At 40.4% G+C, this 19810-nt stretch overlaps 1 protein-coding gene across 3 annotated transcripts in view; it reads right to left on the reverse strand.

The window, feature by feature from the left end:
- Positions 1-19810, reverse strand: part of LOC306882097 (neurexin-1a-like) — a gene marked incomplete at its 5' end in the record, with an annotated part of 208431 nt that overhangs the window by 146238 nt on the left and 42383 nt on the right. For 2 of the 3 annotated variants that reach the window (XM_079436565.1, XM_079436564.1), the window contains one exon: positions 5617-5646. The exons of the other annotated variant lie outside the window; for it this stretch is intronic. In XM_079436565.1, the coding sequence (XP_079292691.1) occupies positions 5617-5646 (30 nt within the window). The remainder of the gene's footprint in view (positions 1-5616; positions 5647-19810) is intronic. 3 annotated transcript variants of the gene reach the window in all.

Consider the following 19810-nt stretch of genomic DNA (forward strand, 5'->3'; position numbering starts at 1 on the left):
AGTGATGTGAAAAGTGCACACACAGCAGTGAACACACACACACCGTGAACACACACCCGGAGCAGTGGGCAGCCATTTATGCTGCGGCGCCCGGGGAGCAGTTGGGGGTTCGGTGTCTTGCTCAAGGGCACCTCAGTCGTGGTATTGAGGGTGGAGAGAGCGCTGGACATTCACTCCCCCCACCTACAATCCCTGCCGGCCCGAGACTCGAACCCACAACCTTTGGATTACGAATTGACAGAGTACAACACAGTGCATCACATACCAAATAGAAAACACACAAATTTATCCATTATGATTGTAGATACAGGTTTAGTTAAAATATCTGCCACCATATCAACTGTAGGACAGTAATAAACAGTTATTTTGCCATCACTGAGTACAGATCGGACAAAATTATATCTAATGTCAATATGCTTACACCTTTGATGACATACAGGGTTTTCTGAAAAGGCAATAGCACCCTGATTGTCTTCAAAAACTGTCAATGGTGAATATTCAAGTACATTGTCCATTCCATTTATTAAATTGACAAGATACAGGCTTTCCTGTTCAGTAGCTGATAAAGCCATGTATTCAGCTTCACATGTGGATAAAGCAACAGTTTGTTGTTTCTTTGACTTCCAGGAAATAATAGGCCCACTCTCACACAAACTAAAACAGTAACCAGTAACACTACGCCTGTCATTCAGGTCTGCTGCCCAGTCTGCATCACTATAGGCCACAAGTTTAAGATTTGCATAATTTTTCTTGTAACACAGTTCCAGGTCCACAGTGCCTTTCAAATACCTCAACACATGTTTAGCTGCAACCCAATGTTGTTATTTTGGTATAGATAGATACTGTGACAATTTAAAAACAATAAAACTCAAATCTGGGTGAGTACTTGTCATTACGTAAATTAAACTGACAACCACTTCACGATACCTCTTTGGATCAGCAGGTTCCATCATTGTCAAATTTAATTTTCATTTCACATGGTGTTGAACTTGGTTTACAGTGGGTCATGTCAAATCTCACCAAAATTTTTGTGATGTATCTTTTCTGGTTCGTTTTTATTTCAAAATAAAAAAAATTTAAAAAAGTTTTCCAAAATCTTTCATTTTAAATTTAGCTCCCAACATTTCCTTCACACTTTTAAGTATTTGACCATTACTCGATGCAATAGTAAGGTCATCAACCAAAATGATCAATATGACTGTTTCTTTGTTATTTTGTTCACTATAGGCACAATAGTCAGCTGAATTTTGAACAAAACCATTTTCAGTTAGACAATCATGCAACATCTTATTCCAATTTCGTCCTGATTGTTTCAGACCATACAGTGACTTATTGAGCTTACACACCAATTTCTCTCCTGTTTTTAACTTGACCTCAAATCCTTCAGGCTGCTCCATATACATTTCACAGTCTATAGGAGCATGCAGATATGCAGTTTTGACATCCATCTAAATCTAGACTTCACCTTGTCCATCCAACAAAGATGTTTACTGTTAGCAGCTCTCACAGCAGCAAAAAAAAATTGCTAGTCAACCATTGGAATCCTCCTCACACAATGGACAGACGAACCTGGACTGTGTATTTGTTGGACATTATCTCGATGGAACTCTCAACTTCTCGTATACATGGATCTAATGTGAAAACTGTTCATTCATGGCATTCAGCTTTTAATGTTGTGTCATCTTTTCTAAAATCTTTGTAAAAAATTATTTTATTGTTATTTATTTGTGACCCCGTCTGTGAAACATTGGCTAAAGTCGCGTAATCAAATTCTGAGATAAAGAGCGTCAAAATTGTGATAGCCACAAAAATGACGAAAATAGGTCATTTGTGTTTATTGCTGTAGATAACAGATTATATCAGTGGGTTCGAGATACAATTCTGTAATTTTCATTTCTAACATGATAAATGCTGAAATTAATAACTGTATTGACACTACGTTTTATTATTTTGTGAAAAAAAATACAGGAGGTTTTCTTCCTAAATACTGATTTCAATCATATCTGAGTTTACTTTAGGTGCAGAAACACCTGCTAAATCTTCGATTCAGAAACTTATTTTCTATCATTAGAAACTACAAACAGACCTTAACATTAATTCACGAGAGTGAAAATCATGTCAGTGCTGGGAAAGGCAAGAAAACTGCGAATTTAGCCAGGTTCCGACTGTGTGGATGATTTTGTGGCATCACTGAAATTTCAAGAACAGCCTATTTGTTTTGTTACTCAACATTCTGCCAAGATCATCAGCTCAATTTAAGGACATTTTATGCCTGATACGTGTTGAAATAATTCGGTCTTTGGATGCTGATGATGACGCGGATGCTGCGGGTTGATGAATTCCTATCTGGCATGAAGCGCAATGCTGTGAACGAGTCTGCGTCAATCCGTAAAAACAAACACAAAAACAAAAGAGTCTAAATGTTAAAAAACATATATATAAATAGGCCTATAATACATATTACTACTGTTTATTGTAGACTAAATAACTCTTATTATGTATTAATAAAAAGTTTTGTATGTCCTACGGAAGCAAAGCACCGTTGATGTTTCGGTTTCGGTTTTTAGAAAAAGAATATGCATGAATGAGAAAATAAAGTGCAGGATGTGCTTGATGTAAAAACATTACACAATCAAGCAAACATAGTCGGTTTATGACTTAATTGAACATTTGGGATAAAACATCTGATGTGTAACAAATATTAGGTCTGTGCAATAGCCTATGCTGCCGTCTATGTCATTAATATTACAGTATTATTATCCCAATATTACAGCTAGTCATCCAGTTTTTGATATCAACTATACATTCCGTTAGTTTTGCAAATTGGTAAGTTTCATCAGGTCGCGAAGAAATATAGAGCTGGGTATCATCAGCATAACAGTGAAAGCTAACATCATGTTTCCTAATGATATCTCCCAAGGGTAACATGTTAATGGTGAAAAGTAAGGGGCCAAGTACTGAGCCTTGAGGTACTCCATACTGCACTTGTGATTGGTATGATACCTCTTCATTTACTGCCACAAATTGATGGCGGTCAGAATAGTACGATTTGAACCATGACAATTTGCATTGTTAAAAGTGCTATACAAATAATATTAACTTGACTTGAATATTAATCAAACAATATAAAATGAACTGCTCTTGAGTGAATAATTTTAGTAGCTAAAAATAATCTGTTTATTTATAATAAATACTTACAATAAAGAATATACAGTGATTATTTTTACACTTGATTATTTGATTATTAATGTTTCTTTAGTTTTTTGTGTATTGCCGGATTTATTCCAAATGTTGCACAATGAATTAGATTAGATAAAAGTAGATTATTTACTTAAATTTCATATTTTAATTTATGTATTAATGACATTTTCTACTTTTATTTCATTTTACTAATAATATTATACAAATCAGTTCAGTGAACTGACTTGTAATTGTTGCTAACACTCAAGCCCTTGTGGTTCCCCCCATTTGTTTAAATGTTTTTGTGCTTTTTGAACATGCACATCATAATAAATGTACCTGTTTTACAAAACTTAAAGAATTTTCTCATAAATGTGACATATATAACTGAAAATGGGAGAATCTCAGCTTTAATGTGGTATATGGCACATAGTCAGGATAATTATGGTTCAAATGTGTTGCAGTTTTAAATATAAGCTTTTCTTTACGTTGGAATTTCTCAAAAACATGTTTTTCTGAGTCCGAAATTAAGCAAATCTTTGACATGGCCTAACTCAGTCAATATTAAAGATGTCAATGTAATATTTTCACAGAATGTTCTCTACATTATGTTGGATGATTTTATGTAGAAAACAGTGAATTAACAGTGACTTTAGCTGGGTTTTCACAGACAGGGTCACATTTATCTATTAATATTAATTAATTTATTTTTATTATTTATTTAATTTTTTATTTTTTTAAGTCTACCAGGGGGTGGGATGGGTTCTAAATTTGTACAGCTGCTTTTTGTTTTGTACTACTGTTCCTAGAATAAAATTCAATAAACAGTTGTTAAGAAAAAAAAAAAAAAATGGGTCGTGGATGGGTATTACAGCATGACAATGACCCAAAACACACAGCCAAGGCAACAAAGGAGTGGCTCAAGAAGAAGCACATTAAGGTCCTGGAGTGGCCTAGCTCTCCTGAGATGTGTGCAAACCTGGTGGCTAACTACATGAAACGTCTGACCTCTGTGATTGCCAACAAGGGTTTGTCACCAAGTACTAAATCATGTTTTGCAAAGGGGTCAAATACTTATTTCACTCATTAAAATGCAAATCAATTTATAACTTTTTTTAAATGCATTTTTCTGGATTTTTTTGTTGTTATTCTGACTCTCACCATTCAAATATACCTACCATTAAAATTATAGACTGATAATTTCTTTGTCAGTGAGCAAACATACAAAATCAGCAGGGGATCAAATACATTTTCCCCCCAATGTAGATAGTACACGTTACGTAATTTATTGGTACTTTTTAGCAATTTCATAATTTACCAACATAACTATGAAGTTTCACGCTCATACTTTCTTTTGACCTTTATTTATAATGAAGTGATATACAGCGTGCACCACCGCATTAGCACAAGCACAGCATAATGGCTGACAAGACAGGAAAGTTATTTTTCTGAGGTGAGAGAGACTTTATTTTGTAACAAGCTACAAAAATAAAGTTAGAATAATGACACTGACATACAGTCTGACAGCATCTTATTTGACCGCAGATACTGAATCAGGATGGTGTGTATATCTCTGGCTTTTGTCTTAGCTCTCAGGCATGTCTTCAACAAGTCTTACATCATAAAAACATAGTTGTTGTTTCTTTGACTGCACCAGTTGAGAAAAACTGGGCTAGACGGCAGCAATGAAGAGCAGTGGGTCGCTATTTGGTGCCATCTACTGTTTCAGGTGTATAATTGACAAGTAAAAGTCTATACTCTGAATATAAGGTGACCTCATAATTTCCAAGAAGAAAAAAAAACACATATTCAGAACAATACAGTATTTCTGAGAAATAATGCATTTTGAGGGAGAGGACGAGCCATCTATTCGTGTTTGTGAATGTGTGTATTTGCAGTGTATGTTATGTAAGGTTATTTTATTTGTATGGTTATATAATTTTTATATTCCTAGAACCCCCTCGAAAATGAGATGTTACATCTCAATTATCCTTTCAATCAATACATTTAAATATTTACCCTTTACGGAAAAGACGCATGCCCATTCAGAGGAGAAATTTTGTAATGTGTGATTTGTTATTTTAATTACAAGCATTTTTGTGTTCTTCAGCAAATGATTGCTGGTGTCTATCTAAAATGAAACCCATATATGAGTGATAGATGTGGTGTTGTGGGGTGGGTCTGGATGGGCCACCATTGTACAGAGCATGGAACTTCTGCTGGAGTAGAATAACATCTTATAATAGCACATTCAGAGGATCTGTAACCCTAGATCAAAAGGGGACATACTGTGCTACTGGTGCATACACTGTATATGCACATATACATCTTAATGACCGAACAACCAGTGACCAGCAACAACCCAACAATTAAGTAATTAAATAGGTCTTGAGAGGACAAGAAAGCAAAAGAGTGGAAAAGAAACAGAGCCCATACCTTGGTCGCCCATCATCATGTGTGCCAGACCTTAAAGGAAAACAAGAACACAGTCAGGAAAGAATATGGCCTGAGTAATCTGGGACCATGTAATCAACAATGCTGGAGACTGCAAATAGATAAAAACATTCATTTTCTTTTTGTCTTAAATATACTGTATGTAGTCACAATTTGACAGCGATACAAAACTTGAATTTTATAAAAGCCACTCAGGATTTAGCATATTTAGTGTTTTCCCCTAAGTAGTGGGTGTCAGTGGCGAGTGGTGTCATTTTTAACAAGGTATGCTGAGTGCTAAGATTAAGATCCCCCCTCCTCATCGGCTTTTAGGACGCACTCAAAGACGGAAACACAGTGGCAGGTGTCGATTTAAAAGTATGCACATTTCCTACTGTCACGAATCCTGTCCATGCACTTCGGTTCACTCACCACCAGAGGTCACTCGTTCACCACATTGACTCTTGCACCACACTAACTGTTGCACGTCACCCCCGAACTGCATTTCCCATCATCAATTGTACTGATCACAGCTGTCACCAATCTCACATTGCACTGATTACACAGCTGATCTCATCAGACACGCTTTATAAGCCTTGGACTTCCTCTCTGTCATTGCCGAGTATTGTATAGCGTTTATCACTCTCCTAGTGATAGCTACTCTACGGAGCCCACGTAGTTGATATAGTCTTGCCTTGTGTGTTTTCTTGTGTTTTGATTCCTGCCCGTGTTTCCTGGATTAACCCTTTGCCTTGCCGTTTGGACTCTGTTTGCACCTCTCTTGGACTATAGCTTTTGTGCCTGGATTATCTCTCTGCCTTACCCTGTTGGATATTGTTCGCTGATCGTCGACCCACGCTTGTCCTAGGAATACCCTTTGTCTTGCCTCATTCATGTCTGTTTGCTGTTTACTGAACCATGCCTGTTTGAATAAAGCTTGCACATGGATCCGCACGTCTCATGTCTTGTTCGTCCAGTTACACCTACCTTATTTATAAATGAAATTCATCGCCAATCCTTCTTCTAGGCTATCGTTCCAGGTTTATCAAAGATATTAGAATGCTATAAAAACATATAGCTGTTTTTCCAAGTAAAAATTGCCAAATGATGTTTACACGTAGTTACGCTATGATACGTAATATTCAGAGGGTGGGGAGAAGGGGGATTCCTTCTTTCTATATTTAGCTGCATCGACTGTTTGCAATGATTATTTTTTTAATTCCCAGTGAATAGGAGTTAAAAAGTTCTTAAAAAGTCAAATAAAACCTCAGATCTTTACAACACAAAAAAGCACACAAACTCCCAGCATTTATTTATATTTTCCCAGTAAATAGGAGTTAAAACTCCCACCCGGGTGACACTACTCCAATACCAGACCATGGCAAAAATAATATCTTTAAAATATTGGCAAGTAACGTGGCAAACAACAATAAAACCAGGGAAGAACTTTAACTGTAAATGACACAAGCATACGGAAAACATAGATAAAAAAACTAATAATAATAATCCTCCGAGTGTTCAACATGTTCTGAGGATTTTGTTTCTCCCAGATGTTTGTTATTTAAAATTTTATATACATTTTTATAATTTTATTTATTTTCATTTTTCACGTAGGCATATTGACCATGACGCATATCTTCAACATTGTCTATGTCCAAAAATGTAAGATATGTTTTCAGTGGACTTTTAAAATTTGCTTTGCTTTAAAAAAAAAATGAAAATAGATCTGCCAGCAATAGCGCATTTTTCCACTTGGGCGAGCGTTCGTAGACAGCTTATCTCGTGCACTGAAAATGCGCATCAATCCTGACGAGTCATAGCAATAGAGCGGAGGCGCCAAAGCTGCAGAGAAAGCTTCCGTAACTGATGTGGATTTACAGAAAATTAAATTTTTTTGTCAAATAAAATATATTTTTTAATTCTTCCCAACAATTTTTTAAGCTTTAAGTTACATCTCAAATGATCATTTTATAATTATGTTTATGTGTGAACTCTCTCAGACTGCCTGGGTATGCAGAGCACTCGCAGCTTGTATGGATGGAACATGCAGGACTCCCTTATCCTTGGAATGACCTTGAGTGGCTGATTGCTTTTTAAAAGTGTGGATGCGAAACAATGCGAAAATACACCAATGCTCTTGTTTTGTAATAATCTAACTATGAACTGTTTATAGTTCCTAAGCAACATAGCAACTTGCAAAATGTACATAGAATGTGCGGCACTGGTGTGTGTTTATCAGCAGTGGCCTTGAACTTGTATATTATCCAGTCAGAAACAGTTCTGGATGTACACACAATTTTTTTCTCTAATTAGGAAGAAAAAATGCTGTATTTCTACTTACAGTATCTGTCAGCTCCTTAAGCTTTTGCGTGGATCTGCATGATATTTACATGAAAAAATGTGCAAATTGCTGTGAAAAATGGTTACGCCATGGTATCATATAATGAAGCGCAACTTTTAGATGTTAAAAGAGTATAGATATGAGATATATTACCTTTTCAGGTTCTGCCCCTAAGCAACAGACAAAGTACTTACCGGCTTTTTTTTTCTTTTTTTCAAATGCTATGCGTGATGCATGCTGTGCAGTCCTGAGTCACTGACAGTACAGATGTCCTGTTCTACAAACATACAAAAATGTATGTTTTGTACAAATACTTTCATGAGACCAGGCTGATGACTGTGGTGTAATTTTCTCAAAAAATCAAAGATCTGGCTACATGAGTTATCTTCCTCCTTGTTTCCACCGCAAACAAAAATATGCTCTAGTTCACAGTGTCTATGAGTGTTTGATTTATCAGCAGCTCTCTCTATTTGATTCGCTTTTCTGATAAACTGCTTACTCCCCACAGGAGAAGGCAAGTCTCATCTCAATGGGGTGTCTTTTGAATCCAAAATCTTGTAATCTGTGGCTGCAAGGATCAGGACGAGCTTGCTTATTTAAGACTTATTTATGAGTCCTGTAGGATCCTTTTAAGATTGATTAGAATTCATGGTAACACAAATGCATCCATCTATTCTTCAAAGCTGAAAATAGCTGCGACAGTACCGGACCTGTACTAAATTAATTTACATGAATTCTGCATTTTTCAAATATAAACATTTGAAGTATTGAGTAAGAGATAAAAGTGTATATATACATATATATATAATTTAATCTTTTTATCTTGTTGGGTGAACCATTTGGCGCATTGAACCATTGGCCATAGACGCGTTGAATTTGAAGCAGCGCTTTGATGTCACACACCGATCGATCTGTTGGTGATGATCCTCTTCAAGTCAAAGAAGCCTAATGATTCAACGGACCATTCATAAAGAACCATTTACTTCACTCCTGAATGAATCAGCCATTTAAACAAATCAAATGAATGAATAAATAAATGACTCTGACTTAACCATTATGACATTTACCACCACCTATTGTCAGTTTTAGTTTATTATTTAGAGTATCATTTCATTAATTAAATAATTTCATATTTCCATAGTAATAATAATAAAATAAATTATTAAAGGTATAGTTCCCCCACCAAAAATTTAAATTGAAAATACATTTTGTAATGTCTGTCTGATGCTTTACACAACAATGACTTTAAATTATCTTTTGGGAGTACTATCTTAGCCAAATTTGATGTGCAATCAATTTGCGATTAATTCAATTAATTAATCAATACATCATGTAGTTAATTAATTTAAAAATTTGAATCGCTTACCAGCCCTAATACACACACACACACACACACACATATATATATATATATATATATATATATATATATATATATATATATATATATAGTAACACTTTAGAATAGGGAACACTTATTCTCTATTAACTACGACTTTTCCCTCAAGTCCTAATTTGCTGCTTATTAATAGTTAATATGGTAGTTGTTAAATTTAGGTATTGGGTAGGATTAGGGAAGTAGAATAAGGTCATGTAGAATAAGGCATTAATATGTGCTTAATTACTACTAAGAAATGGTTAATATTCTGGTAATATGCATGCTAATAAGCAACTTGTTAAGAGACCATAAAATAAAGTTACATTATATATATGTGTGTGTGTGTGTGTGTGTGTGTGTGTGTGTGTGCATAAAATTCATCTGAAAGAGAGATGTTGTGTAAAGGTTGTATATAATATGATTTTTGATATCTAGAATCACAACACAGTGCAGAGCAGAGCATCAAAGTAATTATTTTAGCAAAGAGATTTGTTTGTGTGAGATAGAGACAGACTCCCAAATCCTTTAATCCTTATATCTGATCAAAGTAATGTTTCAAATAATTTAATGGAGAGTTCAAATTTCAAATAAGCAGCATTCTGCATTTGTTTATGTATACTAGATAAACAGACAAGCAGTTAAATTCGTCATCTTGTTTATTTATGTAAATATTGATCTAACTTCCTGAATGTGTTCTCAGTTCTTAAAAAGTAAAATAAAACCTCAGATGTTTACAACACAAAAAAGCACACAAAATCCCACACAAAAGCATGTACTCCTCAGTCACCAATATTAATAAAATATAAGCATAATTAACTAGTTTTCAAATTGACGGCCGGTCATTTTACTAGGTATCCAGTAATTATTGAATCTTTTATACTTAACGAAGAAAAACAAACTACTGATCAACTACTAAGTTGTTACACACCACAAAATGAACACACACACACACACACACACACACACACACACACACAAAACAGTCTTGGCTGTGTACTACAAGACATTTGGCATGCTTGAATTTGATGCAGCCAAAACATGACCTGCATAATGATCCAAAGAACTCACAAACCAACTGAATTCCTTAGAAGTTGTATAATGATTTTGAGTTGTTTGGGGTCTTCTGATCTCTTTATAATAAGACTCTGATTTCAATCTTTATGATATAAAGGTAAACAGCAATAATGTTGATACTGTCAACATTACCTACTCTGTTCTTTACACACACACACACACTAGGGGTGTAATGATACATGTATTCGTACCGAACCGTCACGGTACGGACATCTCGGATCCGTGCATCAGGCCTTACAACGAATACAGGCAATTCCCCCTCAATCCAGAAGGGGGCACCCACAGTAATGCAACACTGTTTGTAATTCAGCCACATTGGAGGGTTTTCGAGCATGAACCACCTTTTTAAGGTCATGCCACAGCATCCCAATAGGATTCAGGTCAGGACTTTGACTAGGCCACTCCAAAGTCTTCATTTAGTTTTTCTTCAGCCATACAGAGGTGGATTTGCTGGTGTGTTTTGGATCATTGTCCTGCTGCAAAACCCAAGTTCGCTTCAGCTTGAGGTCACAAACAGATGGCCGGACATTGTCCTTCAGGATTTTTTGGTAGACAGCTGAATTCATGGTTCCATTTATCACAGCAAGTCTTCCAGGTCCTTAAGCAGCAAAACAGCCCCAGACCATCACACTACCACCACCATATTTTACTGTTGGTATGATGTTATTTTTCTGAAATGCAGTGTTACTTTTACGCCAGATGTAATGGGACACACACCTTCCAAAAAGTTCAACTTTTGTCTCGTTAGTGCACAGAGTATTTTCCCAAAAGTCTTGGGGATCATCAAGATGTTTTCTGGCAAAACTGAGATGAGCCTTTATGTTCTTTTTGCTCAGCAGCGGTTTTCGTCTTGGAACTCTGCCATGCAGGCCATTTTTGTCCAGTCTCTTTCTTATGGTGGAGTCATGAACACTGACCTTAACTGAGGCTAGTGAGGTGTGCAGTTCTTTAGATGTTGTTGTGGGGTCTTGGATGAGTCGCTGCTGTGCTTTTGGGGTAATTTTGGTAGGCCGGCCACTCCTGAGAAGGTTCACCACTGTTCCATGTTTTCTCCATTTGTGGATAATGGCTCTCACTGTGGTTCGCTGGAGTCCCAAAGCTTTAGAAATGGCTTTATAACCTTTTCCAGACTGATAGATCTCAATTACTTTCTTTCTCATTTGTTTCTGAATTTCTTTGGATCTCAACATGATGTGTAGCTTTTGAGGATCTTTTGGTCTACTTCACTTTGTAAGTAAAGTAACGCATTACTTTTTAATTTACAAGAAAATATCTGAGTTACTTTTTCCCATTTATTGACTGACGCGGTGCGCTGTGTGAACATGTTACTGTAGATCTAGACTAAATGTGAATGTGCATTAATTCATCCCACTCGCAAAAAACAGATTTAGTATTCATCAAAATGAATTAAAACAGTGAAATGCAAACTCAGAATATGACGCAAGCCTGCAATAATTAAATTGTTAAACAACACAAATGCATCTAATCCCATTTTATTAACCAATATCTTTGCTGCTGACCTTTGATGACCAGATCAACCATACTAATAAGCAAAAATGACTTTAGATAAACTAAGAATTGTGCTTCATTGTTTTTTTATTGCCGAAAAGTGTTAAACCTTCTTCTCCTGCGTTCTACTTTACAGACGTGAATTTACTCTTCCTTCAGCCTGAGGTTTATTCATTACACTTTTTGGTGTGAAAGGGCTTTTACATTTGCTGTAATTAGAACTTCTTATATTAAAAACAATCAAGCCCTGCTAGAGGTCAGAGGAGAATGGGCCGACTGATTCAAGCTGATAGAAGAGCAACTTTGACTGAAATAACCACTCGTTACAACCGAGGTATGCAGCAAAGCATTTGTGAAGCCACAACATGCACAACCTTGAGGCGGATGGGCTACAACAGCAGAAGACCCCACCGGGAACCACTCATCTCCACTACAAATAGGAAAAAGAGGCTACAATTTGCACAAGCTCACCAAAATTGGACGGTTGAAGACTGGAAAAATGTTGCCTGGTCTGATGAGTCTCGATTTCTGTTGAGACATTCAGATGGTAGAGTCAGAATTTGGCGTAAACAGAATGAGAACATGGATCCATCATGCCTTGTTACCACTGTGCAGGCTGGTGGTGGTGGTGTAATGGTGTGGGGGATGTTTTCTTGGCACACTTTAGGCCCCTTAGTGCCAATTGGGCATCGTTTAAATGCCACGGCCTACCTGAGCATTGTTTCTGACCATGTCCATCCCTTTATGACCACCATGTACCCATCCTCTGATGGCTACTTCCAGCAGGATAATGCACCATGTCACAAAGCTCGAATCATTTCAAATTGGTTTCTTGAACATGACAATGAGTTCACTGTACTAAAATGGCCCCCACAGTCACCAGATCTCAACCCAATAGAGCATCTTTGGGATGTGGTGGAATGGGAGCTTCATGCCCTGGATGTGCATCCCACAAATCTCCATCAACTGCTAGATCCTATCCTATCAATATGGGCCAACATTTCTAAAGAATGCTTTCAGCACCTTGTTGAATCAATGCCACGTAGAATTAAGGCAGTTCTGAAGGCGAAAGGGGGTCAAACACAGTATTAGTATGGTGTTCCTAATAATCCTTTAGGTGAGTGTATCTAAATGCAAAACCTAATACATACAAATAATTATGACTGAAATCAGTTTACAGCAACTAGGGTATACACAATCATGATTATATAGGGCTATACAGCCATCTAATGGTTACACATGACGGTACAGATGATAATTTTGATGTTTTTATTACTAAGTTAAAATTACTAATATATATAAAATATTTATTTGTTTGAAATATTTTAAGTTTGAAATGTGTCATGGGAGTTCAAAGCAGCTGGTATTGTTACACTATTATACATCTTTCTCCATTTCCAGGGAGCGTAGCAACTTTCCCATAAACAAACTTCTGATGCTGACCCAGAGGATGCAGTGGTAGAACCAGAGATCCATTGCCTTCATCAGACAAGAATCTTATTTTGTTCAGACACATCACCTTTGAATGACTGGGATCTTGATCTTCAGACACCTGATATTATGCAAATATTTTAATTTCTTTGGAGCTCTAGATTAAAATTAACACAGTTCACAAGTACACAAGAGGTTGCACTTTATTCTTATTAGCCTATGCTGACCTTGAATTAGCATACCAACAGCATATGATTGTTAAGGGGATAGTTTACCCAAAAATAAAACTTTTACTCACCCTCATGCATATTACTTTCTTTCTACTGGACAGGTAAACACAAATTAAGATTTTTAGGCAGATAATCCATCTCTGTGAGTCCTAAAGATGCTTTAAAAACCACACGCGTGGCAGTAATCCATCTAACCTTAGTGGTTAAATCAAGTAAAACAACAGATAAGAAAAACACTAATAATTTAAACTTTTGACTATTAGCAATCGCTTCCGTTCTACTGTCATACGTGCATGGGTTACAATCCACTTGTGTCATTTGGATTCTTAGAGATGGATTATTTTCTTAAAAATCTTTGTGTTTATGTCATGAAAGAAAGTCATAAACATCTGGAATGGCATAAAGGTGAGTAAATAATTACAGATTTTTTTTGTTTGGATGGACTAGCCCCATAAAGACTGATATTGCACTCCATTACATAACATACTCATTCACTGTTTTGTAATTTATACTGTAACAGGAACTGTTGAAAGGATCATTGCAGTGTTTAAAACATATAATGATTTTTAAACATATTCTGTATATTATGTTATTGTGCATTTTGTGTAGTAATGTAAATTATGAGAATACAGTGCATTACATGTATACTATGCAGTTAGTGTTTCGTGGATTCTGGTCTTTCCTGTCACAACGTAATTGCATCCAAGACATTCACTTTGATACTTGTGTATATGCTATAGTGACAATAAAGAATGTAAATTTATTTTAATTATTTCATATTTAATTTACATTCATTCAACAGGTTTATAAAAGTCACACTTGAAAGAGTTGATAATTTTTAAAAATATATTTCCAATTTTAAATGTTAGATGATAATGTTAACTGAATAAAATAACAAAAAATTATCAGCATGATATAAACAATTGGCAGCAAGAATATTGGGTCTCATTCACTAATAAGTGCGTACGTTTTTCGTATTTATAGCTGTCACGAATCTGGTCCATGCTCTCCTGGTTTACCACCACCAGAGGTCACCCGTTCACCACATTGACTCTCACACTACACAGCACACTGGACTCCATTTCCCACTATGCATTGCACAGATCACAGCTGTCACCATTCACTCATCACACACACCTGATGCTCATTTCACAATCACACACACTATTTAAGCCATGGACTTCCTCAGCATCAGGGCCGAGTATTGTTAGCGTTTATCACTAACCCAGCGATAGCAACTTTACAGAGCCATTGTTTGGACTGTGTTTGCTCCCCGTTTGGATTATTGCTGTCGACTCTGGATTATCTCTCTGCCTTGCCCCTTTGGATACTGTTCGCCGATCATCGACCCACGCTTGCGCCCCGGATTGCTCTGTCTTGCCTCTGCCATACCTGTTTGCTGTCTCCTGACCCTGCCTGTATGACCATGTTTTCTAATAAAGCTTTGCACATGGATCCGCATGTTTCACGTCTCGTCAGCCCCGTAACAGAATACTCGGCCACAAGAGGATCCAGCAGCTTTCCAGAGGATCAGGAGGAGGGTATGGACACAGCTTATCGCTTGCTGCGGTTCAAGCAGGGTCCCCGATCGCTGGAGGAGTGCATTGAGGAGTTTTTAAGCGTAGCCAATGACTCAGATCTGCCAGACTGTTTTTTAATTCATCTTTTTGGGGATGGCCTTAATAACCCTCTCAGAGGTAAACTCTTTAGAGAGGGTCCGCGTTCGTCACTTGCTGAGTTCATGGACTATGCCTTGATGTTGGTGGGTTCTTCATTCACTGTGGGTGTCGCAGAGGAATGCAACACCGCACTCACTCGTAAAATGGCGGCAACAACACCATTGCTGCCAGTCACGCGCCAAGTCGAGTCCCTGACTATTTCAAAGAGCCAAGTCAAGCCACAGCCTGCGTTAACAAGCCAGAGTCTGCTCACGTCATGCCTGCCAAGCCAGAGTCTGCTCACGTCATGCCTGCCAAGCCAGAGTCTGCTCACGTCATGCCTGCCAAGCCAGAGTCTGCTCACGTCATGCCTGCCAAGCCAGAGTCTGCTCACGTCATGCCTGCCAAGCCAGAGTCTGCTCACGTCATACCTGCCAAGCCAGAGTCTGCTCACGTCATGCCTGCCAAGCCAGAGTCTGCTCACGTCATGCCTGCCAAGCCAGAGTCTGCTCACGTCATGCCTGCCAAGCCAGAGTCTGCTCACGTCATGCCTGCCAAGCCAGAGTCTGCTCACGTCATGCCTGCCAAGCCAGAGTCTGCTCACGTCATGCCTGCCAAGCCAGAGTCTGCTCACGTCATGCCTGCCAAGCCAGAGTCTGCTCACGTCATGCCTGCCAAGCCAGAGTCTGCTCACGTCATGCCTGCCAAGCCAGAGTCTGCTCACGTCATGCCTGCCAAGCCAGAGTCTGCTCACGTCATGCCTGCCAAGCCAGAGTCTGCTCACTTCACGCCTCAGCTCCTCAGCCAGAGTCACTTCACGCCTCAGCTCCTCAGCCAGAGTCACTTCACGCCTCAGCTCCTCAGCCAGAGTCACTTCACGCCTCAGCTCCTCAGCCATAGTCACTTCACACCTCCGCCGATCTGCCAGAGGCTGTTACCACAGATTCAGGGTCAGTCCTTCGAGTTCTGATATCCAGTGTGATGGACCCACCACTGATGTCGGTGCGAGTAGCTGGCATTCCCAGGGCCTCAACCTTGGCTGTTACAGAGACTGTTCCCCTGACCTCAGTGCTTCCCGTTATGGCGGTTGCCATTTTGAGTGTGTGGGCTGCACACTGTGCTCCTGAGGCCTCTTCAGTCCACGACTCTGCCCCAGAACCTCCAGAGGAGGCGGCATCCACTGCAGAACCACCAGAGGTGGCAGCTTCCGCTGCAAAACCTTCCGAGGTGGTGGCGCCCACTCATGAACTCGCTGTCTGCCCTGTCACGGCCACGGAGGCCGTCCCTGAACTCGCTGTCTGCCCCGTCACGGCCACGGAGGCCGTCCCTGAACTCACTGTCTGCCCTGTTACGGCCACGGAGGCCGTTCCCGAACTCCTTGTTTACCATGTCACGGCCAGGAGTGCCGATCCCGAGTCCCGAGAATCCAGTTCCCAAACTACGGCCAGGAGTGCCGATCCCGAATCCAGTTCTCAAACTACGGCCAGGAGTGCCGTTCCCGAGCCTCAAGTGTCCGCGCTGCAAGAGCGCCCTCAAGTGCCCGCTCCTCCAGAGCGCCCCAAAGAGGCCGCCTGTGAACTCACGCCCTGTCCTGTCACGGCCAAGGAGGCCGTCTGTGAACTCACGCCCTGTCCTGTCACGGCCAAAGAGGCCGTCTGTGAACCCTTGCTCTGTCCTGTCACGGCCAAGGAGGCCGTCTGTGAAGCCTTGCTCTGCCCTGTCACGGCTATGGAGGCCGTCTGTGAATCCTCGTCCTGGCCAATCACGGCCATGGAGACCGTCCATGAACCTTCGACCTGCCCGGTCACGGCTCCTGTGACCATGGGGACTCTCTCTGTGTTGTCTGTCCTTGTTCTCCCCAGATCCCAGTCTCTGTCATGGGTTCCTGCCCTGTCTGCCTCCCTGTGGTGGTCTTCTGCTCGGGTCTGGTGGTTGTCTGCCCCGCCGTGGTGGTCTTCTGCTCCGGTCTGGTGGTCATCTGCTCCGCCGTGGTGGTCCTCTGCTCCGGTCTGGTGGTCATCTGCTCCGCCGTGGTGGTCCTCTGGTCTGGTGGTTGTCTGCCCCGCCGTGGTGGTCTTATGCTCGGGTCTGGTGGTCTTCTGCTCCGCCCTGGTGGGCTCTGGTCCCGTCTGCTCCTCCCTGGTGGGCTCTGGTCCCGTCTGCTCCGCCCTGGTGGGCTCCCGTGCCGTCTGCTCCGCCCTGGTGGGCCTCTGCTCTGTCGGTCATGACCTGACCTCTGGCTCCACCCTGGTTTCCTGTTCTGCCTCTGTCCCCGGTCTTCCCACTTCCTCAAGGACCTGGCCCTCCGTTCCCTCCCCCTGTTCCGCCTCCGCTCCACCGCCCTCCTGGACTATATAGGAGCGTCTGGAAGCCGCTCCTTGGGGGGGGGGCTATGTCACGAATCTGGTCCATGCTCTCCTGGTTTACCACCACCAGAGGTCACCCGTTCACCACATTGACTCTCACACTACACAGCACATTGGACTCCATTTCCCACTATGCATTGCACAGATCACAGCTGTCACCATTCACTCATCACACACACCTGATGCTCATTTCACAATCACACACACTATTTAAGCCATGGACTTCCTCAGCATCAGGGCCGAGTATTGTTAGCGTTTATCACTAACCCAGCGATAGCAACTTTACAGAGCCATTGTTTTAGTCTTGCCTTGTTTTCCTGCCGTGTCTGACCTTGCCCGTGTTTACTGGATTTACCCCTTTGCCTTGCCGTTTGGACTGTGTTTGCTCCCCGTTTGGATTATTGCTGTCGACTCTGGATTATCTCTCTGCCTTGCCCCTTTGGATACTGTTCGCCGATCATCGACCCACGCTTGCGCCCCGGATTGCTCGGTCTTGCCTCTGCCATACCTGTTTGCTGTCTCCTGACCCTGCCTGTATGACCATGTTTTCTAATAAAGCTTTGCACATAGATCCGCATGTCTCACGTCTCGTCAGCCCCGAAACAATAGCACATTTGAACTTCTCACGAAAACTTTCCGCCTAATTCACAACACGTGCGTACGCACATGAGCTTGTTCTTAAACTCGTTCTTCTGTTAGTGAATCTGGAGTCTTCTAAAAGAGCGCCCGCGTGCACAAGGTAAGTGATTCGCATAATACACACCCAAACCAGCTCCATATAAGGGCTTTCCGCAAAGAGGCACTCGTCTAGAGAAAGATTATGGCACCGAAACAAAAGACAAAGAAAAATAACTTTAACGATAATGAACGTGAGGTTTTGCTGTCGGAGGTGGAAGCCAGAAAAAATGTGTTATTTAAAAGCAACTGAACAGCCATTCGTCACTCTCAGCAAACATATCTGTGCGCCAGAGCCGACGCCAGGGCACCTCCATCGGGGGGCATTTAAATTTCTAGGGGGGGGGGCACAAATCACGTTGTGTCTGTGTGTGGACAGTGGGGGGATTCGTGAAGAGCGTGCAATCTGTGATCGCGTGCAGTTGCTGACGCTCGCTAAAGCGTGCAATCTCTTTCTTATGTGCTCTGTTTTATCGGTACTTTCGCTTTCAATATCGATCGCGTTCAGCAAGGAGGGGAGAGGATGGAAAGTGGGGAGGTACAGTAACTCGTTTGGGGGGCCACGGCCCACGAGTGCTCCCCTTGGCGCCGGCCCTGCTGTGCGCTCTCTAAAGACGCGCTCTCTCCTTCGAGCACGCGCCGCAATGTCTTCAAGCAGTACCAAGTGTGCCATGCCTCCAAACACAAGGTGAGAAACAATAATCACCGTTTATATAAGCATAGATCAGGTGATTTGTTGTTTGGACATAATTATATATATATATATATTATTATATATATAATTGGACTTCTATACTTTATTATCAATTTTAACATCTAGTTACTTTTCACCCACCCTGTACATAACATATCTAATTATATGTGGGGTTCTTTATACATGCTAATAAGGCCCCGGGCGTGCATGATTATTGTGTACGTGTGGTATAAGTTGTTCTTGATTTTTTTTTCGTACATTTAGAATAAATTTAAGTACGAAAGTTTTTGATGAATCATGATTTATTCGTGAAAACGTCCGTACGCTAGGGCTGTAGTACTCGAGTCCGGTCTCGAGATGTTTTTCTATGGTCTCGGACTTGGTTATTGGACTCGCCAAATGTTCTCGTTGGTCTCGACCGAGTCCAGCGCTATGCTTTTTTTTTCCTTCAAAACACGCGTGGAAAAAGCTATGCGCGCGGTTTTCTCCTTCTTTCCAAAGCACTGTGTAGCTGCGCTCTATGCTCGCGCTCCTGTGGCGTCTGCCGTTGCTAAGCAACCATGACCTGTGCTCTCCATGGAGACGCGGCGGTTTCAGCAAAGGATAAATGGATTTCCAGCACTAAAAATCCCTTGCAGTAGCTCTGCAACTAAATTTATTTAAAAAATGGCTATCCTTGTACAGCTATGATCAGCTGTCTCTCCATCTTCAAATTCAAATTCAAATTTTATTTGTCACATACATATACATACGTAGTACGACATGTAGTGAAATGTATTGTACGACTGTCCAACAAATTGTCCAACAAAATTAGAAAAACCTCAAGTTTACAAAAATACAA

Source organism: Barbus barbus (genome assembly GCF_936440315.1).
Source record: "Barbus barbus genome assembly, chromosome: 16".
Classification (NCBI taxonomy): Eukaryota; Metazoa; Chordata; class Actinopteri; order Cypriniformes; family Cyprinidae; genus Barbus; species Barbus barbus.